Consider the following 24,258-nt stretch of genomic DNA (forward strand, 5'->3'; position numbering starts at 1 on the left):
CAGGCTTTTAATTAGGTGGCTGGAGCACGTTTCCGGAATCAGGATGTTGCCTGGTTGGGTCAATTAAATGCCCTGTCTTCCTCCTCTGGCTCCCTGCCTTTCTGGCTGGGGGCCAAACCTGTACGGCCTACCTGCTTTGCAAGGAAGCCCTCCATGGGGGCATACAGGGGGAAGCAGTGCCTTCCTCAGCATGGCCGCCCCCAAACAGGGCTCCTTCGCAGCCTGTGACTGAGGGCGGGGCTAGAGGGAGGCCTAGGGAAATGGGTGTGGCATGGAGGGCTGGCACCGGATGTCCTGGGCATCCCCAGGGGGCTCACACCAATGAGGGATGCTCACCAAACCCTCTCCCCTTCGTCTGAACTGGTCGGCACGGTGACTTCTCACAGTGCTGGGTACACAGTAGGTGCTCCGTTAGTGCTTCGTTGAGCTGCCCAGCAAACAATTGTTGGAGCTGAGTCCTAAAGGTAAAAGGAGGCCGCCTTCACTCAGCACGTCCTTTGTTAAGAAGCTGTCTTTCCCCCCTACCCCCACCCCCAGATTGAGGGTCCATGGTGGGTCATGATGGCCTGTGGGAGGTACCATGGCTGCGCAGATCCTGCATCAGCCACTTGCCAGGGGGGCAGATGGGAGTGAGATGAGGGCCAGATGCTCATGTCTCCCTCGCTCCAGGGAGTGGGTGCTGAAGAGCAGCATCCTCATCGCCATGACCGTGTACACGTACCTCCGCCTCATCGTGGACCACCACGGGACCGCCCCGCTGCAGGCCCTGCGGCAGAAGGAGGTGGACTTCTGCGTGTCTCTGCTTCGGGAGCGGGTGAGAGAGGCGCGGGGACAGGGCCAGAGCTCCGTATTGGGAGCTGGGGGGTGTTTAATGTCTCAAGACTAGGAGAGCTGAAGGGAACGGTCTGCCCACGACCGTGTCATCTGCCCGCCCGGGTAGTTGCCATGGCCCAGGGGGGTCATGAGCAGCCCAGGCCTAGTTCTCCCGAAATTCCGGAGTTATGCTGTCCAGTCAGTGGCTATTTTAGTGAAAACACATCTCCTTAGTTCTACGAGCCATGTTTGAAGGTCTGTCAGCCTCCCTGGCCCCCAGCTATACTGCCCAGCGCAGGTGCAGACTGGCCTCATTGTCGGTGAACAGTGTGTCTGAAATCAGGGCTGCCAGGCCCTTCCTTTTGGACCCAGAGTGGATGGTGGGAATCTAGCTGGCTTCAGTGGCCCCAGGAAGCTCTTCCCTTGCTTTCATTCCCTGCCTCAGGCCCTCTCTTCCGCTGAGTGCCGTGGAACCCATCCCTGGCTTCCCAAGAGAGCATACAGTCCCTTGGACCCTCTGTCCTTCCCTCCCAAGAACACGTCCCATTGCCCTCCCTCCACCAGGTAAACAAGCCATGTTTTTCTTCTCCTCCCCACCCCCATCTAGTTCATGGAGTGTTTGATGATTGGCCGGGACCTCGTAAGACTGCTGCAGAATGTTGCTAGGATCCCGGAATTTGAACTGCTTTGGAAAGACATTATCCATAACCCTCAGGCTTTGAGTCCACAGTTCACAGGTAAGTAACGACCAGGGCCACTTGTCCTTAAGAGGTAGGAGGACAGTAGGTATGTCCAGCTTTAGTCGGGAGGCCAGAGTCCTTGGCCGTACCGGGCTTTGGGGCCAAGGTGGCCATGTGGTGTGGAGCCATGGTTTGGGGCCCTCCCCTCCTAGGAGGTCCTTGGCTCAGAAGGTGAGTTGGTGGCCAGTTTCCAGTTGCCTGGAGTCCAGCAGAGGGGTCGGAGGTCAATGCGTGAGACTGAGTCAGCGGGGGGTGGGGGGGCAGGTGGATGGGCTGGACTTAGTCTTGGAAGAGGAGGCCCCGCCCTGGAAGTAGAAGCCTGCCAATTCCACCACTCCCGCCCTCTTGGCCTTGCTCTTTGTGGGAGGGAAGGTATCTCTGTGCCTCCTTACAAGACTCCCCTCCCCCTTCCCTTGCCCACTTCTGCAGTAGCAGCCTGCTCCCACACACGTGCATGCCTCCTGGCATACCCCTCCTGTTCATGCAAACTGAAATCACTGGTACTGCCCTCTCTCACACAGCCATTGAGTCGATGCCGACTCATAGCGACCCTTTAAGACAGGGTAGAATGGTTCCTGAGAGCTTCCGAGACGGTAACTCTTCATGGGACGAGAAAGCCCAGCCTGTCCTCCTCCAAGCTGCTGGTCCTTTCGAACTGCTGACCTTGCAGTTAGCAGCCCAGAATGTAACCACTACAATATCTAATTGATCCGAGGTTCACAGGGGTGGGAGGGGAAAAAAGAGGAGTTTATACCAACAGCTCAAGCAGAAAATGTTTTGAAAATGATGATGGCAGCATATGTACAAATATGCTTGATACAATTGGTATATGGAATGTTAAAAAAGCTGTAAGATCCCCCAATGAAAAGATTTTTTTTTAAAGAGCAACTTTGAGTCTCTTAGGACATCTACTTTGTTCTTAGACTGGGATAGATCAGGAACTTAAAGAAAGAAATGGCACTAGAAATGATTCAAAATGAAACAAGGAGGGAAAGAAAACCTTAGGAGAAATGAACAGCTGTAATTGATTGTCTGAGATGGCAAGTAAAGGGGAGAATACATACGCATTTGAGGAGATAATAGCCCAAATGTCTCCAAGTTTAATGAAACAATATGCCCACAGATCCAGGGAGCTCAGAAAACCCAAGCAGAAGAAACACAGAAAACCACACCAAGACACACCCTCCACTCCCTGTAGCCCTTATATTGACGACATACTGGGTTGTTTTGAGTGCCTACTGTGTGCCAGGCACGTGTATTGTAACTCAGGCCAATCCTGGAACGTGGGTCTTACGTTCCACGTTTTACTGTAAAAGGAGACTGAGGTTCAAAGAGATAAATTTTAATTTTCCCAAGACCACACAGCTAGTAGGTGCCAGTTTGTCTGACTTGAAAACTTCTGCTTAGGCCACATCATACTGCACTCAGGCTCCTGGGGGGTCAGGGGCAGATTCCCCATCTTCCCCCACTACCTTTTCCATTTTTCCATCTGGAAAAACGTGAGTAGGGGACTCCGGGAGGCTCGCAGAATGAGGGCATTTCTCTCGCTGGATTTGGAATTTCAGGAGCAGGACAAATAGATGCTGGTTGCACCCCACCTTGTAGCCACGTGGCCTCCCTGGGTCCTATGAGCAAGTCCACTGGCTGGCTGTTGCAGGGCCCTCATGTATCTCCTTCTCACTGGCCTCAGGTATCTTGCAGCTGCTTCAGTCGAGAACATCCCGAAAATTCCTAGCATGCCGCCTCACCCCAGACATGGAGACGAAGCTCCTCTTCATGACGTCCCGGGTAAGCTGACGGTGTGCAGGGAGCCAGGTCTCGGCCTGCGGTTCTGGGCCCACGAGCCGGCTGTGGAGCCTGGGCTGCCGTGAGCCGGGCAGGGCTTGCCTGCTGGCGGCCTCGAGCTGCCACGGCTGCTCCAGCACCTCCCGTGCTTGTGCCCAGGCCTGGGGCTGCAGAGCAGAGTCGGTAGGGCGAGACACAGCTCCGCCTCGGGAGCTGTCAGGGGACGGCAGTCTCAGACTGGTCAGTGTGCCGACAACAGAGGAGATGCAGTGTGTCCTCCGGGGGGCCCAGGGACCCTTTCACGAGGCACGAGCTCTCCGGGTCATGGCATTTTGGCTTCTGCACCTGGTTGGATTCTAGCTGAACTCCTTGGAGGCCATATTACAAATGCAGGTTCCAGGGCCCACTCCAGAGAATCAGGTGGAGCTGCATTTCTCGGACTACTCAGGTAGCTCCTCTACCTCCGTACCTTGGGCCACGCTACAGTGTCCCATGCCACAAGGCCAGCTGCGTGCAGCTGGGCCGGGACGCATGGGGCAAGTGAATGAAGCAGGTGGAAGTGAGTCGGATGAAAACTCGCCCCCTGTTCCAGTAGCTCCACAGCAGTCAGTGCGACTGGACAGTGTTGGTCTAGAGACGAAGGGGTTGAAGTTTAACCTCTCTGTTCTGCTTGGTTTCCTCTCACACATAGGGACAGGAAAGATGGCCAGGCCCCCCCTTGTGTCGAGTTGCTGTTTGTTACCATTTGGGGGAAGGGTGGAGAAAGTGGGAGGGTCTCTCAGTCTGCGCTGACGGTGGGTAGGCCTGGCTGGTGTCTTGGAAGCACGTCCTCTTGCTGTTCACCAGTGACTGCAGACAGCCAGGGAGCCTGTGCTCCGAGTGTGGGTCCAGGTGGGCTTCCTTGCACTAACCAGGTAGGTGGTGGGGCCTGACGGACCCGGTGCACTGCGAGCATGTGAAGCAGCGAAGATCGTGAGATCAAAGGCTGTGAGTGGTTGAAAGCCAACCTGCTCTTTCAACTTTCACCCAAACACGAGTCATTGTTCACAAGTACAGTAAAATTCACCTGGGGGCCCTGTGCCACAGTTGGCGCTAATGAAAGGTAACCACTTGTACCCAGCTTGGTGCACCTTCTCCGCCGCCGGACCCCCACTCTCCTTCCAGGCTTCTCTCCTGTACTTCCCATTCCCCCAGGTGCGCTTTGGTCAACAGAAGCGATACCAAGACTGGTTCCAGCGCCAGTACCTGTCGACTCCAGACAGTCAGTCTCTGCGCTGTGACCTCATTCGCTACATCTGTGGGGTAGTCCACCCCTCTAATGAAGTGCTCAGCTCTGACATCTTGCCCCGGTGGGCCATCATTGGCTGGCTCCTGACCACCTGCACGGTGAGGGGCGGGGCCACCGATGGAAGGTGCTGGGTGGGGAGGGGCTGTTCCTGTACTCCCAGGCTGCTTCTCCCACCCTCAGGAGCCTCTCAAGGCCCTCCCTTCACCCCAGTCCTTTTGGTCATCTTGGCCTCCCCCCACCCCCTACCGCTGGGTCTGTGGAAGTTTACTGGGCTTGCAGTTCCCCAGCTGGGCTTGGCCTTGAACAGATTCCCCGACGCCCTTACTACGGACGCTAAAGCCTGGACTTCTGGGGCTACTCTTAGCTCCCAGAAAACACTTGTGTTTCCCTTGGGTTGGCCCACTGTCACACTCCGCATCTGGGTGGTTGAGCTGCTGCGGCCCTTTGGCCTCAGCTCAGGGTGCCTCCCTGCAACATGGGTCCCTCGTGCCGCTGCTCCTCCAAGCCTTTCTCTCTGCCCTGCTGGGAACATCCCATCCAGCTGCCCCTGACCTCTCCCGACTCGCTGCTTCTTCCTCCTCCCCCAGTGGCCTGGGCCTCGCAGTGTGCTGACTCATAGGACAGCAAAGGGGGGTTCCCTCAGGAATGTGCCTGCAGAGCCCAGAGGGGCCAGACCTTCCTGTTAGGGATCCATGTGCGGTGAGGATCCCAGGTTGACCCTGATTCCTGGGCTGAGAAGGCCATGGGTTCTCAGGCACGTGTGCAGCCCAGCCGTGGGTGCCCTTCTCCCTAGGGGGCTGCTGAAGGGCGAACGAGCCCCTTTTGTCCTCTCTTCCAGTCAAACGTGGCGGCCTCTAATGCCAAGCTGGCTCTGTTTTACGACTGGCTGTTCTTTAGCCCAGACAAGGACAGCATCATGAATATAGGTGTGTGGTGGCGGGCAGGCCCGATGGAGGGGCTTCTATGCATGCAGTTCTGTTGCTTTGATGAGGCCAGGCGATCACTCCACCCATTTCTCCCTTTGCTTGAGCTTGGTGGTGGGGGGCGGTGTGTGTCGTGGGGGGGGGGGAATCTTAGGCAGAGGGAAAGCTGTACCACATCCTGTTTTTCATCCCTGTTCCCACCCCAAGCTGAACACTAGGACACGAAGGGAGATTAGGGACCAGCAGAACTGCTTGGGGGTTATCTGTTTCTGGGTCTGCTGGGTGGGATTTGGGAAGGGAGACAGCACTCCTCAGAGCCATCTGTGTAGAGTGGTGCCCTGTTTTGTGGGTGGGGTGACTGACATGGGGGGCCCCTTAACCCCACCTTCCACAGAGCCGGCCATCCTGGTCATGCACCACTCCATGAAGCCTCACCCGGCCATCACAGCCACGCTCCTGGACTTCATGTGCCGAGTGAGTGCCAGAGCCATGCCAGGGTTCCCTCTGCCCCTGCCCTCCGCACCACCGGGGTCCAGGGCCCCCTGGATGGAGTGTGGCTCACCTCGTGTCCCCGCCTTCCCTTCCAGATCATCCCCAACTTCTACCCGCCGTTGGAGGGCCACGTGCGGCAGGGGGTCTTCTCCTCCCTCAACCACATTGTGGAGAAGCGGGTCTTGGCGTAAGAAGTGGGGGGGGGGGCGTGGTTTTCCATAAGATCCAGCTGCATGTGGGCAGGCTTGTCTGAATGTTGTCACACCACTGCAACCTTCTCTCCAGAGGGAGAGAAAGCACGGCCCTCAGACTGTTAGGCACGTGTCCGCCATGACAGCTGCAAAGAACTTCAGATGCACCCGGGCCTTATTGACCTCGCCCGAGCACCCAAGGCTGGGCCCCCGCCTCTCTTGGTCCTGTGTGCCGAGTTAGGAGTGCTGGGCCCTGATGCTGACTTTCATCTGTGTTCCCCATCAGGCATCTGGCGCCCCTGTTTGATAACCCTAAGTTGGATAAGGAGCTGCGGGCAATGCTGAGAGAGAAATTTCCCGAGTTCTGCAGTTCACCCTCCCCCCCTGTGGAAGGTATGCGCGCTTGAGAGCTGGGGCTGGAGGCCTCAGGGCCTCCAGCAGAACCTGTGTGCATTTTGCCATCTCTGCGCCCTTGGCGCCCTCTGTGCTCTTGGTCCCTCTGGTTGTGTCCAGCGTCTACTTGCTCCTCTGTGCATCCACAGTCCTCCTTGTCCATCACCTCAGGAGGGAGGCGGCGTCCACAGGCTAAGTGCTTGTCCCACCTGCACTTTGCCTCTCTCTCTCCTTAGAGGAGGAGGGGAGGTTGTCCCTCAAGGTGGTCACGTCTCAAAGCCTGCTCCCAGTTCCAAACAGGCAGCTACTCATCTGCCTGTCCATGTCCCTCCCCCCACCGCCACCTCACCCTTTTTTTTTTTGGTGGGGGGGGGGGTAAGAGTTTAAGCCAAATGTAGTTCCTTGACTAGGTTTGAAATTCAGTGCCTTTGGGACTGTCCCTGGCTTTGTTCTCTTCACGGGTCCTGAGCGGAGCCTGGAAGAGCCGTGGCCTGTGCTCTTCCTGTCCCAGGCAAACGCCCTGCCAGGCTGGGGGTCGTGAGGGCGGGGTCGGCCTCCTCTGGAGGTCAGCAGTCCCATTTGGGCTCCAGGAGCACCCTGACAGTGCCGTGCCTCCCTTCCTCCCCAGTCAAGATTGAGGAGCCAGTGTCCATGGAGATGGACACCCCCATGTCAGACAAGGACGAGAGTGGCTACGAGAATGCGGAGGCCGCCTTCAGTGACGACGACGAGGACCTCAGCAGTAAAGGTGCGCCCACGGCAAGGGCACAGCTTGGCCCCAGGAGCCGCCGCCTGCAGTCCCATCCCCTCGCCCTGTGCGTTGACGCTTTGAGCAGAGGCTCACTGGGTGCACAGGATGGCTGGTTCCTGCCTCTGCTCCTCAAAGCTGGGCCTGTTCGGGTGGGAGGGCTCGGTCCTTCTCAGAGTGACTCTGCACCTAAACCCCTCCCTTCAGGAAAGAAGAGAGAGTTTCGCTTCCACCCCATTAAGGAGACGGTCGTGGAAGAGCCCGTGGACATCACCCCTTACCTTGACCAGTTGGACGAGTCCCTAAGGGACAAAGTGCTCCAACTGCAGAAGGGGAGGTGGGTGCAGACCTGTGCTGGGCCCTGCCACTGCGGGTGGGCATAGCAGGCTGAGGGGCTAGAGCAGCCCTGGCTGGGAGTGGGAGGGCCTGGCCAACCCTGGGGTCTCCCTGCAACCAGGGTTGGAGAGGGGTTCCCCTCTCTGGGGCCTCTCGGCAGGTCCGATTGGGCCTGGCTCTTACCAAGCTCCTTGGTTCTGCCTTGGGCTGTGGCCGTGCCTGTGCGTGCTGCCCCCCACTGTCATTGGTGCCCGGCTTTCTCCTCATGTGCTGCAGTGACACAGAGGCCCAGTGTGAGGTCATGCAGGAAATCGTGGACCAGGTTCTGGAGGTGAGACAGAGCCCCGGCCCTCGGGAGTAAACAGCCACGCCACGCCAAGGGTCCCTTCTGGGGTGGAGGCAGCGGGCTCAGGGCTGAGCGCTGCTCCCTCTGCCCTTGTCTCTCCCCCAGGAAGACTTTGACTCGGAGCAGCTCTCTGTGCTGGCGTCCTGCCTGCAGGAGCTGTTCAAGGCCCATTTCCGAGGGGAGGTGCTGCCTGAGGAGGTCACGGAAGAGTAAGGCTCCTTCCTTCCCCCAGCCCCGGCCCCTCACGCAGTGGGCCTGCTACCCGCCTGAAGGCAGTTTCTTCGGGTGTCCTTACTCTCGAGGGCACTGGTGCATGTAGCAAGCGCTTCTCCTTGCCGCTGGCGCCGCTGCATGCTGTGTGCACGGGGACAGTGGGCTAGTGTCCCCTTCCTGGGTGGCCAGCCCCCGGCGCCCCTTCTTGGATGAGCCTGGTGGGATTGGACCTGGCCTGGCCTCTCTCGCCAAAGGGCCACATTCTGTGTGATGACGACAGCGTCAGGGGTGGCCCTGCGTTTTGGGCTTTGTGGGGAAAGCAGCAGCTGCCCGTCCGCCCCACCTGCGCCGCATGGGCTCTGACGGCGAACCCTCCTCTTGCAGGTCCCTGGAGGAATCTGTGGGGAAGCCTCTCTATCTGATATTCAGGTACGTATCCAGCCCTGCTGCTCGCGCTCTGGCCGCGCGCCGCATGCCTCGCAAGCCCCGCCATGGGGCACAGCCTCCCCATCCAGCCAGCAGGCCTGTTCTGGCCTCGGGCTCCAGAGCCGAGTCTGCCGTGGCACCGCTCTCCTCTCCCCAGGAACCTGTGCCAGATGCAGGAGGACAACAGCAGCTTCTCGCTGCTTCTGGACCTTCTCTCGGAGCTGTATCAAAAGCAGCCCAAGATCGGCTACCACCTGCTCTACTACCTGAGGGCCAGGTGGGTACGGCCCTCACGTGGAGCCAGTGACGGGAGGCACCCCAAAAGGCCTCTCCCCTCCTGCACCCCAGCGACCCTACCCATGGCTATTTACCCAGCATTTCTGTGTCTTTTTGTTTTGTTTTTATTTTGAAAATTATAGCGTTATAGACAAAGAATTTACTCTTCTATTAAAGTGTGAAACTCAGTGGTGTTTGGAACCTTCACAGAGTTGTACATCTGAGGCCACTGCCAAAATCAGGACATCTCCGTCACCCAGAACGAGTCCTGTGCCCGTTAGCAGTCGCTCGGTTTCCTCATCCCCTCTGCCTGCGTGGGTTTACCTCGTCCTGACATTCTATGTCCTGCAGTAGCTCTGGTGATGGACGTCTTACACTCTGCTGGCTAAGAGTGACCCCACGGGACAGGGCAGAATTGCCCCTGTGAGTTTCGAGATGAACTAGAAAGCCCCGTTCTCACATCTTCCACTTAATACAAGTATAACGTTCAAGTATAAAGATTCATCCATGTTGTAGCATGTAGTAGTACCTTCATTTTTCATGACCAAGCGTTACTCTCTTAAGTCACTGGGTCGTGTGCCATGATCCACTTAGCGCAGTTCCTGCTTGTTGCCCGTGTGCACACTGCTGCGGACACTCGTGTACAGAGTTGTGTGTGGGCTGTGTTTCCACTGCCCTGAGCATAAACCACGGGCGTCTGTAGGTTTCGTGAGCAGCGCCAGCAACCCGAAGGCTCCTGCGGTGTTTGTTGGCAAGTGATGGTGACCTCTTCTCACGCCCTTGGTGGCTGGTGTGGATCCACTTTGGAGAAGGGTCTCTTCAAATCCTTTCCCACTTGTAATTGGGTTATTTGAGTCATTGTGAAGTTTTATGCTTTCTTTGTATACTTTGGATACAAGTCCCTTATCGATCATGATTGCAAATATTTTCTTCCATTCTGTGCACTTTTTTACTTTCTTGAAACGGAGCTCTTCAAGACATAAAAGCTTCGGATTTTTTAAAAATACTTTTTATTGTGATTTGGGTGAGGATTTACAGAGCAGGTCAGCTCCACGCAACAGCTCATGCCCATCTTGTTCCCCTGATTGTGGTCCCCAGTGTGCTGGCATCACCCTACTTCCTGTTTCCTTTTTCCCCTCCTCCTCTTCTCCTAACCTTTCAGAAGTTTTCCATTCTCATGAAGTTCCATTTATCATTTTTTGGTCAGTTTAGGTATCTTATCAAAAAAATTGTTGTCTGAACCCATGGCCATGAAAATTTACTCCTAGATTTACGTCTGGGAATTTTATAGTGCATACATTTACGCCTGCAAGCTTGTGGGTTAAGTTTTGTGTCTGGTGTGAGGTAGGGATGTACCTGTTTTCTGGCCCTCATAGTTCCGAGCTCAGCAGGGCAATGTGGAGGAAAACAAGCTCGTTTACAAACCTGACCTGGGTCCTCCCGCTCCAGTTCTTGTTACGTCGGCAAGCCCCTGGGCCAGGCCCAAGAGGGTCAGGAGATGGCTTAGCCCTTCACGAGAGGCAGGTGAAGGGGTTGCAGCGTGGGAGCCCTCCATAAGCCGGGACCCTCTGCAGAGGCTGGGGCAGGGCTGGCGCTGGGCCGTGGGACTGACTCCCTGGTGTTACAGCAAAGCCGCGGCGGGAAAGATGAACCTGTACGAGTCGTTTGCCCAGGCCACCCAGCTGGGCGACCTGCACACCTGCCTGATGATGGACATGAAGGCCTGCCAGGAAGATGACGTGCGGCTGCTGTGCCACCTCACGCCCTCCATCTATACAGAGGTTAGCTGGGCAGGAAGGGGCTCCCAGAAAACGATCCCCCTCATTGGCACTTCTGAGTCCCCCACAGCCCTTGAGCCTGCCTCTGCCTGCTCCCTGGCCTTCCATGGCGTCCCCTGTGGGATGGAGGGTTGTCGGTCATCTCCAGGACACCTGTCCTTGGTGGGTCTGGCCTGTATCTGGAATCCTCTAGGTTATGGAGGGAGTTGGGGCCCAAGCTTTTCAGCTTAGACCCCATCATGTGAACTCAGGACAGGTCCCCCACAGGCCCCCCATGTCCACAGCCCTCTTGCCTTCTGATGGCCTGCCCTGGGCTTCCCCCACATGATTCTCAGAGAGCAGGGCCTCCGGGGTGAAGGTGCACTTTCGTTTCCCCTGGCTCCTCGCTGGGCCTGAGGAGGGGTGACTGGCTCTCCCTCCTCCTCATGAAAGTCCCCAGAACAAAGGAATCAGAGCCCATTCTGTGGGCCCAACAAGAGGAACTGTGCTCTCAGCCAGGAACCAGGAGGAGGAGGAGTCCAGATGTCACTCAGATGGCAGTTTCTCTCCCCTCCCTTCCCACTGCCTGCCGTGTGTACCCTCATGCCCGGCCCCTCGTCCTCCAGGCCTAGGGGGGTCTGCCCAGACCCCCTCAGCTCTGGCTTTCTCTAATCCAATCTTATTCACTCCCCCTCCCCGCCCACGTGGTCACACCAGTAGCCACGTGGGCTCACGACTTAGCCCCTCATCTGCACAGTGGGAAAGGAGGAGTGGGTCCTGGACTCGGGTCCTGACGCCTTTCTTCTCCCACCTAGTTTCCCGATGAGACCTTGCGGAGCGGGGAACTGCTGAACATGATTGTGGCCGTGATCGACTCTGCACAGGTGAGCCAGGACTGACAGCTGCTTGCCTGGGCCTGCGGGCTCGCTGCAGGCAGTCAGGCTGGGGGAGCCAGGGGAAAGTGGGGTCCATGGAGGCATGTTGGGGTGCTGTCTAGAGTCCCCTAGCTGCCTGTCATCTCCAGCACTCCTGCCTCCATGAGATGAGAAGGGCTCGGTTTGCTCCTTTGCTGTCAGTGAGCGTGGCCGTAGCTTTGGCTGCCACACCCAGGGACCCAAAAGGGTGCAACTCTGCTTGGAACCATTCTTGGTCAACACCCCTCGGGCACCATCTAGTGTGGGTCCCAGGCCCCAACCAAGGCGGCCAGGTGGGGAAGTTGTCTGTCCTCGCTCTGCCCCAGGGTCGGGGAGGTTTCCCAGAGGGGACCCACTGGGCCCTGTTGCTCCCTCACCAGCCCCCCCCCAGAGCCCCTTCCCTCCACATCAGTCTTTCCCCACCAGTGGAGCCCTGTGCTGCTCCATGACCTCCTAGAACTCATGGGTCCCACCTCCCTCCCCTCAGCTCCAGGAGCTAGTCTGCCATGTGATGATGGGGAACCTGGTCATGTTTCGAAAAGACTCCGTTCTCAACATCCTCAGTAAGCTGTGACTCTGACTGCCTGTGGAGGAGAGGTGCTGGGGGCATGGCGGGGCAGGGCCGGGAGGTGGCAGGAGTGTTCCCAGCATCAGGAAACCTACACTGAGCCAAGGTGTGGGTGGGTAGACCACCCTGCACCGTGCCCTCTGACTGAGTTCTGCTCTGTAGAGTAGGCAGCTTTAGCAGGGGAAGAGAGCACAGCATTGTGGAAAGGCAGGGGACCCGGGGGGGGGGAGGGGCGGTCACTAGCCCATTCCTGCTTGGGGTGCTAGTGGTCAGTGGGTCAGCCATAGACAGTGTTTCTCGGGTGCCGTTTGCAGTCCAGAGCCTGGACTGGGAGACCTTTGAGCAGTACTGTGCCTGGCAGCTTTTCCTGGCCCACAACATTCCGCTGGAGACCATAATCCCCATCCTGCAGCACCTCAAGTACAAGGGTGAGTTGGGCTCTGGGTGCTAGCCCCCACCCACTGCAGGCTCCCCCCGAGGGCCAGGACTGCGACGGGAGCTTGCTGGCTCCTCTTGGAAGGTGTCTGGTCCCATCTGCTGGGGGGTGTCCTGGGGTCGCTCACTCAGCCACTGAGCAGCCTTGGCCTCTCCCCGCCCTGCACACAGAGCATCCGGAGGCCCTGTCCTGCCTGCTGCTGCAGCTCCGGAGAGAGAAGTGAGTCGCACCCTGGGGGCTCTAGCCCGCCCCAGCGCCCAGTCAGGCGGTGGGGAAAGGACAGTCTGCTCCCATGCCCTGTTTTTTCCTGTCCTCAACAGCTGCTTGCTCAGCCCTTCCCCCAATGCACAGCTCTCTGGGGACCTGGGCTTCCTCTGACTTTACCCCCTGCCCACCAGGAGCTGCCCTCAGAGGTGGGGACCGGACATCCCTGTTTCCTGCTGCCCCAGCGCTTCTAATCACTGCTGCCTGCTGCTGCTCCCCACCCCCATGTTCCTACAGCCAGCATTCTGCTCCTCTCTCTCTCTCTCTCTCTCTCTCTCTCTCACACACACGCGCGCGCACGCACGCACGCACACAGACATATCCCTGGACCAGGCTCCCTCTAGGGTGCCTGGTGGAGGACAGGACAGAGGCAGCTCCTTCCATCCCCAGCCCATAATTTCCAGACCGGGGTATTTATCCTTCCTCCCCTCCCTCACCTGAGAGACTCACATCAAGAGGAAGGAGGACTCTGGGTGGGCAGGTGGGGAGAGTGTAGGGCAGCTGTGTCCGGTGGCCGCCTGCCCACCCACCCACCCACCACTGCAGGCCCAGCGAGGAGATGGTAAAGATGGTGCTGAGTCGGCCCTGCCACCCGGACGACCAGTTCACCACCAGCATCCTGCGGCACTGGTGCCTGAAGCACGACGAGCTCTTGGCCGAGCACATCAAGTCCCTGCTCATCAAGAACAACAGCCTCCCACGAAAGAGGCAGAGGTGGGACACACTAGCCCGGTTTGTGGGCGACATCTAGTGGTCTGAAGCCCCATGTCATGCCGGACCCCTATGGCCCCTTCTCTCCTAGTACTCACTGGGCCAGGGGCCCTGCTTCCAGGCATACCTCTGCCTGTCCACCCCTCCCACCCCCACTCCTCCGGAATAGCCTGTGTCACTTGCGGTAGGCGAGGTGGGGCTCCTGGAGCCTGCTCCCGTCACCCCCAGCCCACCCTCCCCCTGCCCAGCCTGAGGAGCTCCAGCAGCAAGCTGGCCCAGCTGACCCTGGAGCAGATCCTGGAGCATCTGGACAACCTGCGCCTCAACCTGACCAACACCAAGCAGAGCTGTACGCGGCAGACTGGGGAAGGAAGGAGGGGCACGTAGAGAAAACAGCCCCTGGGGCCTCTGCCAGCTCCAGACATCTAAGTCTAACTGCTCTCTCCCGTGCCGTCCGCCCTCCAGTTTTCAGCCAGACTCCAATCCTGCAGGCGCTGCAGCACGTGCAGGCGAGCTGTGACGAAGCCCACAAGATGAAGTAAGGGCAGGCAGGGAGCCTCTGGGTGGGGGGGAGGGGTGCAGCAAGACACTGGGGCTAGATTCAGGGCCAGGATGCCAGCCCCTGTCCCCTGAGAGCGTTTTTCTCCCTCAGGTTTAGTGACCTTTTCTCTCTGGCTGAGGAGTATGAGGACTCTTCCACCAAGCCACCCAAGAGCCGCCGAAAAGCAGCACTGTCTAGCCCAAGAAGCCGAAAGAATGCCACACAGCCCCCCAACGCTGAGGAAGAGTCAGGCTCCAGCAGTGCCTCGGTGTGGGGCTCAGCCAGGGGGAGCGTGGGGGGTGGGGAAGTGGGGGCGAGATGGTGGGAGCACTGGGCCACTGAGGCCAGGGGCTGCCCAGACCAGTCACTCAACCCACATCCATCCTCCTCCTCTTCCAGGAAGAGGAAGACACAAAACCGAAGCCCACCAAGCGGAAACGGAAGGGGTCCTCGGCAGTGGGTTCTGACAGTGACTGAGTCTGTAGCCCCTCCACTTGCGTCTGCTTGGACTGCCCCTCCCCTCACTGGTGAATCAAGGTTGACAGGGATGGGGAGGTTCCAAGGGACACACCCTCTCCCCATCCCAGAGCGCGCCCAGAAGGATGGATGTGCTTCCTCTTCACTATGCCCAGCCTGAGAAGCCGCCACGCCATCCCCCAGCCCCACTGTTCCTGTGGGGTCTCCAGCTGGATCACACTGCCTCCCACCCAGCACTTGGGTTCCCATGGGGGCCCGAGGCCGCAGCACTGTGCCCATCCTCAGCCCTCCCCACCCTGAGAAGAGACTAGAGGCCGGTGACTAGGTGGCTAGGAGAGAAGGCTGGGTGGGAGGTGCTCTCCCACCTCCCCTTCAGGTCTGATCACCTGGAGCAGAGATATCAGCCGCCCTCCCTAAGGTTACAGCAGAGAGTGGGTACCCAGCCTGTGCCTATTTCTCACCATGGGGTGCTACAGCATTCAGCAAGGAACTTGAGAGGGAGGTGTGCTCTGCAGGCCCAGGCTGGCTGAGGTGGCCCTTCTAGCTGGCCAGAGTCAAAAGTCAGGTCCCCAGAACTGTCAAATGGTCCCATTTCCTTGTTTTATTTTTTGCCAGAGGTAATAGCATTTTTAAAAGTTGTTTTTAAGTGACAATAAAACAAGCCAGAAGCTCTTGTGCCAGAGTTGTATCCCCACCTCCCCTGAGCATAGGCGGGACCCCAGTGTAATTGGTACCCTCTTTTCCCTTCCTGCCTTGTCTCCTTCCCAGCCACTACCAAGGAGCTCAGCAAGACAGAGATGGGGATGCCAGTGCCTTCCCCGTGGGCCTTGGCCCACGTCTCTCCAGAGCCCATGCCCCTGGTACCACACTACCTTAAGTCTGTGGTGGCCTTAGTAACAGGGACAGAAGTGTGCTTGGAGGCGGTCAGACGCTGGGCTTGAGACACTTGCAGGAAGCTTGCTGAGCAGCTGTGCCCCTTCCCTGGGAGGTTGGCAGAGGGGGTGCAGTAGGGCTGAGTGCAGCTCCACCTCTTCTGCCTGCAAATTTCTCCCTTCCTGCAAAGCTGCTACACCCTCCCCTGAAAACCTAAACCGCATTTTTTTTACCCGCTTCCCTCTGCCCCAATTAAAACCAGGATGGAAAGCATTCTCTGGCTGGTCCCAATCACTGTACCCTTGCCCAAAGGGAGGGGCTTCTGCGGTGGCCCCTCCAGAAATCTGGCGGCCTGGGCCTCCACCTTTCCCCTACTTAGCTGCCTGCCCACTGGCCCCAGTCCCGTGGACTGCTGCTGCAGCTGAGGGGGGTGCGTGCGTCTGGCCACCATGCCGGGACTTGCAGCAACTACAGGCGGCACCGAGTTCTGCACTCCAGATGCGGTTGGACTGGCTCTCAGAGGAGGGCTCTGAAGCCCAGGCCGATGCTGGCGGTGGAGGGCACAATCTGAAAAGCAGGGGCAGAGGACCCGAAGGCCAGAGCCAGGCCTTCTGGAAGGAGTGCGCCTAGGGCGGAGCGTAGGTCCGGGGGAGGGGGGACGGGAGTCAAGAATCACCTCCCGGGTCTCTGCTCTCCGCCCCGTGGGAGGGGGGTGCTGGTAGGAAGGGGCGTGTGCCAGCGCACGCGCGCTCCCGGGGCGAGCGGCTCCAGTTTTCAGACGGGAATCTCCGGGGTGTTGACAGAGGCTGGAGCGAGGGCATCATGATCGCTCTCCTGCTGCCCCTTCTGTTGCTGCCGCTGCTCCTGCTCAAGCTGCACCTCTGGCCTCAGTTGCGCTGGCTGGCGGCAGACCTGGCCTTCGCCGTGCGCGCCCTTCGCTGCAAACGGGCTCTTGGAGCTCGCGCCCTGGCCGCGGCTGCTGCCGACCCGCAAAGTCCCGACGGGGGCTGCAGCCTGGCCTGGCGTCTGACGCAGCAGGCCCGGGAGCGCTCCGAACACACCTTTCTCATTCACGGCACGAGGCGCTTTAGCTACGCGGAGGCAGAGCGCCAGAGTAACCGGGCGGCGCGCGCCTTCCTGCGCGCACGGGGCTGGGACGCCGGGCCCGGCGAGGCGGAGGGCGCGCGGGCGGCGCAGGGAGCCGGAGACGCGGCCGGAAGCGGCGCGGCGCCCGCCGGGTGGGAAGGGGATGGGACGTCCAAAGTCGGCGGGGCCGCGGCCCCTCTGGAGCCGGGGGCGACCGTGGCTCTGCTCCTCCCCTCCAGCCCAGAGTTCGTGTGGCTCTGGTTCGGTCTGGCCAAGGCCGGCCTGCGCACTGCCTTTGTGCCCACCGCCCTGCGCCGCGGCCCCCTGCTGCACTGCCTCCGCAGCTGCGACGCGCGCGCGCTGGTGCTAGCGCCAGGTAAGGCTGCTGCACGCGACTGACGGGGCGGGGCCAGCTGCCGGGAGGGGCTCCCGGGGGGCGGGAGGAGGAACGCGTCCCCGCGGGTCAGAACTGGGCTTCTAGGTTTGGTAGAAGATGGGGCTGAGTGTGGTTCCCTCCGATGCATGGGGCTCCCCATGGTATCTGTTCCCGCCGGTTGGCCATACTCGTGTTCCTCCCCCAAGGAGTGCCTGGAGGCAGGCTAAGGGTGGGGAAGCCTGTTGGGAAGCGGCAGAGCCGTGGAGCTGCCTTTCCTTCCCCGCACAGAGTTCCTGGAGTCCCTGGAGCCTGACCTGCCGGCCCTCAGAGCCATGGGGCTCTGCCTGTGGGCTGCAGGCCCCGTTACCTCGCAGGCTGGAATCCGAGATTTGCTGGCCGTGGCCTCTGCTGAAGTGGATAGGCCAGTGCCGGGGTACCTGTCGGCCCCCCGCAACATCATGGACACGTGTCTATACATCTTCACCTCCGGCACCACGGGTGAGAGAGAGCAGGACACCCCGTGTTTCCCTCCCAAAAACCGAGACTGAGAAACAGACTTCAGCTCCCGGAGACACCCTCCCCCACCTCCAAATCCCCCCAGGGAGGATGCTGATTCCTACACTGCTCTCTCTTCCCCCAAGCTGCCCCCATTTCCACAACAGCCCTGGCTCTCCTCTTCAGCTTCTCCTGTCCCGCTGCTTTTTGTGGTCGTGGGAGACAGAGCAGGGAGCAAAGGGGAGTGGGGCCTGCGGCTTAAACCTGCCCACCATCCCACAGGCCTCCCCAAGGCTGCTCGCATCAGCCATCTGAAGATCCTGCAGTGCCAGGGCTTCTACCAGCTGTGCGCCGTCCACCAGGAGGACGTGATCTACCTGGCCCTCCCACTCTACCACATGTCTGGGTCTCTCTTGGGCATTGTGGGCTGCCTGGGCATCGGTGAGCCTCCACTCTTCCTCCCCCATACCCATAGAGTCCCCCAATGCATGTGTGTATCTGTGTGTTCCAGTCTGTGTTTAAGTACCTCGCGTGGACTGGCCTGGGCCTGCTTCCAGTCTCCCCACGCCCCTCCTGGGTCAGTGGGTAGGCTGGCCAGTTCTGAGATCCCCAGGGTCTCAGGGCGGGAAGGAGCTAGGCTGGAGGTAGAAGTACCAAAGTTGGGGTGACTGTGCATTAACCTCTCCAAGGTGCAGGTGGGAACAGCACAGGGTTCACGTGGCCTACCGAGAGGCCAACCTCACAAGCAGGTCCCTCACGGCCCCGCACGCAGTGAAGGCCCGGTGACTAGGAATGTATGGGTCATGCGGACATCTTCCTGAAGCCCAGCCTTTGCCCCTTCCTTCGTCCTCTCCCTCCTGCTTCTGGCAGGGGCCACAGTGGTGCTGAAGACCAAGTTCTCAGCCGGCCAGTTCTGGGAAGACTGCCAGCGGCACCGAGTGACAGTGTTCCAGTACATCGGGGAGTTGTGCCGATACCTTGTCAACCAGCCCCCGGTGCGTGGGCGCAGAGCCGCTGAGGTGGAGAGATGGGTCAGAAGGAGGGGACAGTTGACAGTCTGAGACGGAGCCTGGCCTAGGGCCAGCCAGACACAACAACAGGGAGGGCTGAGGGGCCAGAGATGATGTGGTACATGTGACCATTTGGGGAGCAACGCTTGGTGCTGAAGCGGTGTCCCCCTCCACCCCTGTCACAGAGTGAGGCCGAGTGTGGCCATCAGGTCCGGCTGGCAGTAGGCAGTGGGCTGCGCCCAGACACCTGGGAGCGATTTGTGCGGCGCTTTGGCCCGCTGCAGGTGCTGGAGACGTATGGGATGACAGAGGGCAACGTGGCTACCTTCAACTACACAGGCCAACAGGGCGCCGTGGGACGCGCCTCCTGGGTTTACAAGGTGAGTGGGCCGAATGAACGTGCTAGAAGCTGGGCAGTGGGAGCTGGGGGAAGGGGACTCGCGCCAACTGAAATGACCCAGTCCTGGTTCCCTTTCCCCAGCGCCTCTTCCCCTTCTCCTTGATTCGCTATGATGTCACCACAGGGGAGCCGGTTCGGGACACCCGGGGGCGCTGTGTGGCCACGTCTCCTGGTTGGTGCTCAGGTCGGGTGGGGAGAGGTGGTGAACAGGCTGAGGTTGGGCTGGGGGGCGGGGGGACAGGAAGTTCTGGGCAAGGCAGGTAGCCACTCCTGACCCCCTGTGACTGCCAGGTGAGCCAGGGCTGCTGGTGGCCCCGGTGAGCCAGCAGTCCCCATTCCTGGGCTACGCCGGGGGTCCTGAGCTGACCAGAGGAAAGCTGCTGGAGGGTGTCTTCCGCCCTGGGGACATTTTCTTCAACACTGGGGACCTGCTGCTCTGTGATGACCAAGGCTTTCTCCGCTTCCACGACCGGACTGGGGACACCTTCAGGTAGCTTAGCTGTCCGTGGCTTCTGGATTCTTGGTCCTTGACATCGGATGTCTGGGACCAACTGCAGCCCCCCAACCTGCACTCCATGAGCCCCACTCATCTCAGCTCTCTTCCCCAGAGGACTTAAGCCCATCACCTCCAGGCAGTCTGGCATCCTGGCCGCTGACCTCACCTTGATCCCTCTCCCTGGCTTAGCTCAGAAGGCCCTGATCCCTCACTCACACTCCGGAATCTCTGCTCTCTGGCAGGTGGAAGGGGGAAAATGTGGCCACCACCGAAGTGGCGGAGGTCTTAGAGGCCCTAGACTGCCTGCAGGAGGTGAACGTCTACGGAGTCACTGTGTCAGGTGCTGGTGTGGGAGATGGAGGCGCACAGCCACCACCTTGAGGGGGTGACACACTGGGTGCAGGGAGTGTGAGGGCCTCATAGTCAGCCATGGTGAGGCTCACTGCCGCCAATCCCCCAGGGCACGAAGGCAGGGCTGGAATGGCAGCTCTGGTACTGCGGCCCCCCCACCCTTTGGACCTGGCACAGTTCTATGCCCACGTCTCTGAGAATCTGCCACCATATGCTTGGCCTCGGTTCCTAAGACTCCAGGTAAATCAGCCCCACCCTGTGTGGCCGCCGCATGGCCCCACACCCCACAAAGGGCCTCCACAACACACTGAACAGGAAGCACAGTCCCTTACCAGACCCCTGCTTTTCACCCCTCCTGCCTCTGTGTCCCTTCCATCACCCTGTCTAGCTCTTTCCCTTCCCTGTCACTGCTCCCCCAACCCTGAATTCCTGTCTCCCTGCCCTAAGCTTGCCCTTCGCCTTTCATGTCCCTTCAGCCCCCTTGGCTGCTCTCTCCCTTCTCCCCAGGAGTCTCTAGCCACCACGGAGACCTTCAAGCAGCAGAAGGTCCGCATGGCAAAGGAGGGCTTTGACCCAAGCTCACTGCCCGACCCCCTCTATGTCCTGGACCAAGCTGCAGGTGCCTACCTGCCCTTCACACCTGCCCTGCACAGCGCCCTGCTGGCCGGGGACCTTCGCATCTGAGAGCCCCTCCTGTCCCAGGGGCTGGGGAGGGTCCCTGCAGGAGGCCTGGGCACCAGGGACTATTTCTATGGGGCATTTGTACTCATCATTTTTGTAATAAATGGGGTCAGAGCCCATCTGGCTGTGTCCTTCCAGTCGGCAGTCTCCCTCCTCGTGCTTCTCCTGGGGACCTGTCCATCCATCCGCCTGCATTCCTGCCATTGACAGCATGGGGCCTGAGCAAAGGGTGGGGCGTGTCCTCCCAGGGGGCCCCATCTGGCCTCAGAACCCCCTGGTGATTGATGTCTGTCCATGCCAGGGTCTCCCCTCTAGCTGGCAGCCTCTGAAGACCCAAGGGTTGTTGCCTCCAGAGGCCGAGATGGACAGGCGAAAACGCCGCCCCTTGTGGCAGCCCACCCTGTACTACAGAACCAGGTGTGGTCAGGGCCTGGCAGTCTCAATCAGCAAAACGCTTTGAGTTTCTAGACCCTTACACCCCTCCCAGATAAGCCAGGTGGAGGTGGGGGCGGGGGGTGGTGGGGAGAGAGGCAGAGAGTTGGGCCTGATTGGCCCCATTCTTAAGCCATTTTCCAAAGAAGCAGTGCAAGTGGGGGCCAGCCCATAGCTCCTGGGTTTGGAGAGTTTGAAGTGTGTGTGGCGGGGCAAGGCGCAAGATGGTGGGAAGCCAGGTTAAGAAAACACCTGCGATACCATGATCACGAAGGTGGTTTTCCCAGGGCGAGGCTTATCCATTGCACTCTGGATGTGCTGACCCCTGCGATTTCCCCAAATGTGGGAAACTCAACTGCATAATTTGTGGTAGTGGGGGACTGCGTTCGCGCTCTCCCCTGTAAAAAAAAGAAAAAAGAAAACTCACCTGCGTGAGGAGCCCAACACCCCCATCTGAGCACTTGACATGACTAGAAGCCGCCTTGTGTCCCTCAGATTTTCAGGAGGGATGAAGGGGTTGGTAGAGGAGCAGCAGGGCAGAGAACCCAAGGTCGCTTCCCGGAAACAGCATAGTCCCACCCGAGCCCTGCGCAGAGGGAAGATGGACAGCTTCCCTTGGCCTTTGGGCCTCTGAGGGAGCTGAATCTTAACTCCAAGGAAGAAAACTGACCCTGGGGGTTTCCAAGACTGCTGACTGTACCGGAGTAGAAAGCCTCAACTTTCTCCCAGAGTGGCTTACGGTTAGCAGCCTCAGGCTGCTAGGGCTCCTTCACTTGTTAGTAGTGTTTGTCACTTACCAGTGCAGAACACAGGCAACAAAGGCAGGTGAATCTCCAAGCCCAGAATGCCAGGGATTTCCAGTAGCTGCTAGAATATATTGGGCTCAAACCTAAGTACTCGTGAGGCTGGTACAGGCCTGGGCAGCGTTTCGTTCTGTTGTAGAGTGGGTGCTGCGAGTAGGAATTAGGGGACAGTGCCTAACTACTAGAATCTCGATGTTTTATCCTTGAGTGAGTCTCCATGGTGCCACATAGCGGCAGTTTACCTTCCTCAAATCGGACAACCTTCTGATTCGCCTTTTCAGTCAGCCCCCTTTCTCCTAAGGTTCCTTTGTAATCTTTCAGGTTATTGTGCTCAGTTTTATCTCGGCTGCAGGGGGAGGGTATACTGCTAGCCCCCCTGGCGGATCCAAGAGAGAGACTGTCGGCTCCATAGATGTACAACATTCCAGAAGCAGTATCTAGGTACCGAGTGGCAGGGTGTGGGTGGGTAGTTTGGATTTTATTGTTCCGTTTTAAGATGACCTCACAGGATATTTTTGGTTTAAATTTTTAAAGATTTCCTCAGGGGATTAAGCCCCAGAGACCCATCCTCCCTCCCTGGCTCCAGGAAGTCTAAGAGTGCCTGAGCGTTTGGAATCCTGCTCTGCATTCCCTCCCTTTTGATGACCAGGATTCTATGTGCGCTTTGAACAACATGTTCTGTATAGGCTGGACATCACCCAGTTCTTCCGCTCTCCTGGCAAAGGGGCCCGTCGTTCCTGGCGGCAATTAGCCACTGTGCCCTTCTTCTGCCTGCTCCTGACGCTTCTTCCTGGGCCTCCAGGGGAACAAAGGGTGGGGTGTACCCGAACTTCGGGCTCCGTGTCCATACTTGGCGGCCGCAGTCTGCGCCATCCCAGCCCACTCCGGGGCCTTGGCGAGCCCTCGCCGTGGCCTTTCCCACGAAGGCTGGGCGGGAAGGCAGGCCCGCTCCCCGGGGACTCGAATCAGCGAAACTCCCGAAACGCAACAAAGTTTCCACCTTCGGGGCTCCGAGACAACTGCGAAGGCAGAACGGAACAGCGCGCCCGGGAACTGAACCGGCCAACAACCTTGGCGACGCTGCGCGCTGGGGCGGGGCGGCGAGGCGCGCCTGCGCGAACAGCGCGGAGGACAGCCGGCAGCCCCCGCTGCCCACTGCCCCTGGGGGCGGGGCGCTCTGCGGGGGCGGGGCGGGGCGCTCTGCGGGGGCGGGGCGGGCGCCTCTGCGCGGGACGCCGGAAAGACGCCTGCGCACTGTGCGCCGCCAACGCAAGTCTCGGCTTCACCGAGGAGGAGGGGCGGGAGTGTCGCAACCTTTAGGAGGCAAACTGCGTGGGGGAGAATATTTTCGAGACAGTTCATATACCACGAAATTCACCTCATTAAAGTTCGTGGTCTTGTAGTATTGTCACCAGGTTATGATGTGTCCCGGCACACTGAGCAGTGGCATAGGACAGACTAAAACTGCGGGGGGGACGGGCTGGGGGTGCTCCCCAGGCTGCGCTCACAGGGCCAGGTCGTAACCATTAATCCGAAAGCTCCGCCAAACCGCCATCTAGTCGATTCCCACCCTTAGAAACCCTATACCAGAGTTCACAGGAGCAGAACCCCCACGTATGCCCTGAGGATTGGCTGGTGGTCCAACGGCCGATACTGCACCCCACTACACACCAGAGCTGCGCCGCCCGCTGCTATTAGCCGCAGTGGTGCCCACAGACGCGTGGTGACCTCACGCACAGCTAAACAAAGTATCCGGGTCCTGTGCTCCCCCAGGATCGCTTTCAGGCGCAACTGTTGTCCTCAATCGCATTTTCATTGGCCGATTTACAGGTCGCCAATGCCTTCTGCCTGTCACCCCCCCCCCCAAGCAATCACTACTCTACTTTCTGGTTCTATGGATTAACCTATCCTGGATCTAATTCTGGTCATTTCCCATCAATGGAATTATACACTACGTGGCCTTTGGGGCCCGGTGTCTTTTCCTTGGCATAACTTTTTAAGGCGCATCATGTTTTCTTTGCGCGTCTTCATTCTTCAACATGGCTGAATAACACCACTGTGCAAATACCCTGCCTCTCGTCAACCCCTTCCTCAAGTGATGGGCACGCCTTGGTGGATGTGAGTAAGGCTGGGAGGAACATTTGGGTACAAGTTTTGATGTGGATGTGGGTTTCCATTTCTCTTTGGTTGGTACATAGAACCAGCGACAGCTTGAACCTCTGTAAGGCAGAAACCTGTCAGAGAAGGAAACCCAAAGATTTCGCACTAAAACTGTGGTAGAGGAAGCGGTCGGGCCGCACCCAGTCTAAAGGAGAAACGAGGGCTCCGTGGACTCCCTGCGCTCACGCACTTCAATGTATCGAGAGTGGCTGTGTCTAGTTCCCCCGGGGTGGCACAAACCGGTAGGTGCTGGGCTGCCAGCTGAAAGGCTAGTGGTTCGATCCACCCAGTCGGCAGACCTGGTGATCTGCTTCCAGAAGATCACAACTGTTAAATCCCTGCGGAGCACAGTTCCACTCTGACCCATGGGGGCTTAGCACGAACTGAAATTGACCCCCTGCAACTCACCACCACGTGGGAAGTCCACTTCCAAAAGTTTAACATTTTGGGGGCAGCG

The 24,258-nt window shown here is 59.0% G+C and overlaps 2 protein-coding genes and 1 pseudogene across 2 annotated transcripts in view; all 3 read left to right on the forward strand.

Moving 5' to 3' along the window:
* The window catches only part of INTS3 (integrator complex subunit 3), a 38,084-nt gene extending 22,773 nt beyond the window's left edge, over positions 1-15,311 (forward strand). Inside the window, exons 7-30 of the mRNA XM_075562381.1 lie at positions 670-814; positions 1,421-1,550; positions 3,244-3,341; positions 4,533-4,724; positions 5,465-5,552; positions 5,944-6,023; positions 6,137-6,228; positions 6,519-6,625; positions 7,254-7,373; positions 7,581-7,710; positions 7,986-8,040; positions 8,161-8,264; positions 8,653-8,697; positions 8,852-8,971; positions 10,598-10,751; positions 11,543-11,611; positions 12,129-12,204; positions 12,524-12,637; positions 12,816-12,864; positions 13,456-13,623; positions 13,869-13,969; positions 14,086-14,158; positions 14,273-14,429; positions 14,561-15,311. Coding sequence (XP_075418496.1) covers positions 670-814; positions 1,421-1,550; positions 3,244-3,341; positions 4,533-4,724; positions 5,465-5,552; positions 5,944-6,023; positions 6,137-6,228; positions 6,519-6,625; positions 7,254-7,373; positions 7,581-7,710; positions 7,986-8,040; positions 8,161-8,264; positions 8,653-8,697; positions 8,852-8,971; positions 10,598-10,751; positions 11,543-11,611; positions 12,129-12,204; positions 12,524-12,637; positions 12,816-12,864; positions 13,456-13,623; positions 13,869-13,969; positions 14,086-14,158; positions 14,273-14,429; positions 14,561-14,638 — 2,545 coding nt within the window. The 3' untranslated portion in view covers positions 14,639-15,311. The remainder of the gene's footprint in view (positions 1-669; positions 815-1,420; positions 1,551-3,243; positions 3,342-4,532; positions 4,725-5,464; positions 5,553-5,943; positions 6,024-6,136; positions 6,229-6,518; positions 6,626-7,253; positions 7,374-7,580; positions 7,711-7,985; positions 8,041-8,160; positions 8,265-8,652; positions 8,698-8,851; positions 8,972-10,597; positions 10,752-11,542; positions 11,612-12,128; positions 12,205-12,523; positions 12,638-12,815; positions 12,865-13,455; positions 13,624-13,868; positions 13,970-14,085; positions 14,159-14,272; positions 14,430-14,560) is intronic.
* Positions 15,312-16,257: 946 nt separating this feature from the next.
* Positions 16,258-20,540, forward strand: SLC27A3 (solute carrier family 27 member 3). The gene is made up of 10 exons (XM_075562395.1): positions 16,258-16,973; positions 17,262-17,471; positions 17,751-17,909; positions 18,339-18,463; positions 18,664-18,858; positions 18,960-19,050; positions 19,170-19,368; positions 19,617-19,714; positions 19,835-19,965; positions 20,233-20,540. The coding sequence occupies exons 1-10, from the start codon at positions 16,334-16,336 to the stop codon at positions 20,407-20,409; spliced, it is 2,025 nt and encodes a 674-aa protein (XP_075418510.1). The 5' UTR covers positions 16,258-16,333; the 3' UTR covers positions 20,410-20,540.
* Positions 20,541-21,084: 544 nt separating this feature from the next.
* On the forward strand, positions 21,085-21,239 carry LOC142438007 (U1 spliceosomal RNA; annotated as a pseudogene).
* Positions 21,240-24,258: the final 3,019 nt, after the last annotated feature.

Source organism: Tenrec ecaudatus, chromosome 1, assembly GCF_050624435.1.
Source record: "Tenrec ecaudatus isolate mTenEca1 chromosome 1, mTenEca1.hap1, whole genome shotgun sequence".
NCBI lineage: Eukaryota > Metazoa > Chordata > Mammalia > Afrosoricida > Tenrecidae > Tenrec > Tenrec ecaudatus.

What these genes read in the sequence shown, in the direction of transcription:
- SLC27A3 (XM_075562395.1), top strand. Translation starts at nt 16,334, where the DNA reads ATGATCGCTCTCCTGCTGCCCCTTCTGTTGCTGCCGCTGCTCCTGCTC. An exon ending in ACCTTGTCAACCAGCCCCCG is followed by an intron (nt 18,464 to 18,663) that starts GTGCGTGGGCGC and finishes CCCCTGTCACAG; the next exon opens with AGTGAGGCCGAGTGTGGCCA. An exon ending in CTACGGAGTCACTGTGTCAG is followed by an intron (nt 19,715 to 19,834) that starts GTGCTGGTGTGG and finishes CCAATCCCCCAG; the next exon opens with GGCACGAAGGCAGGGCTGGA.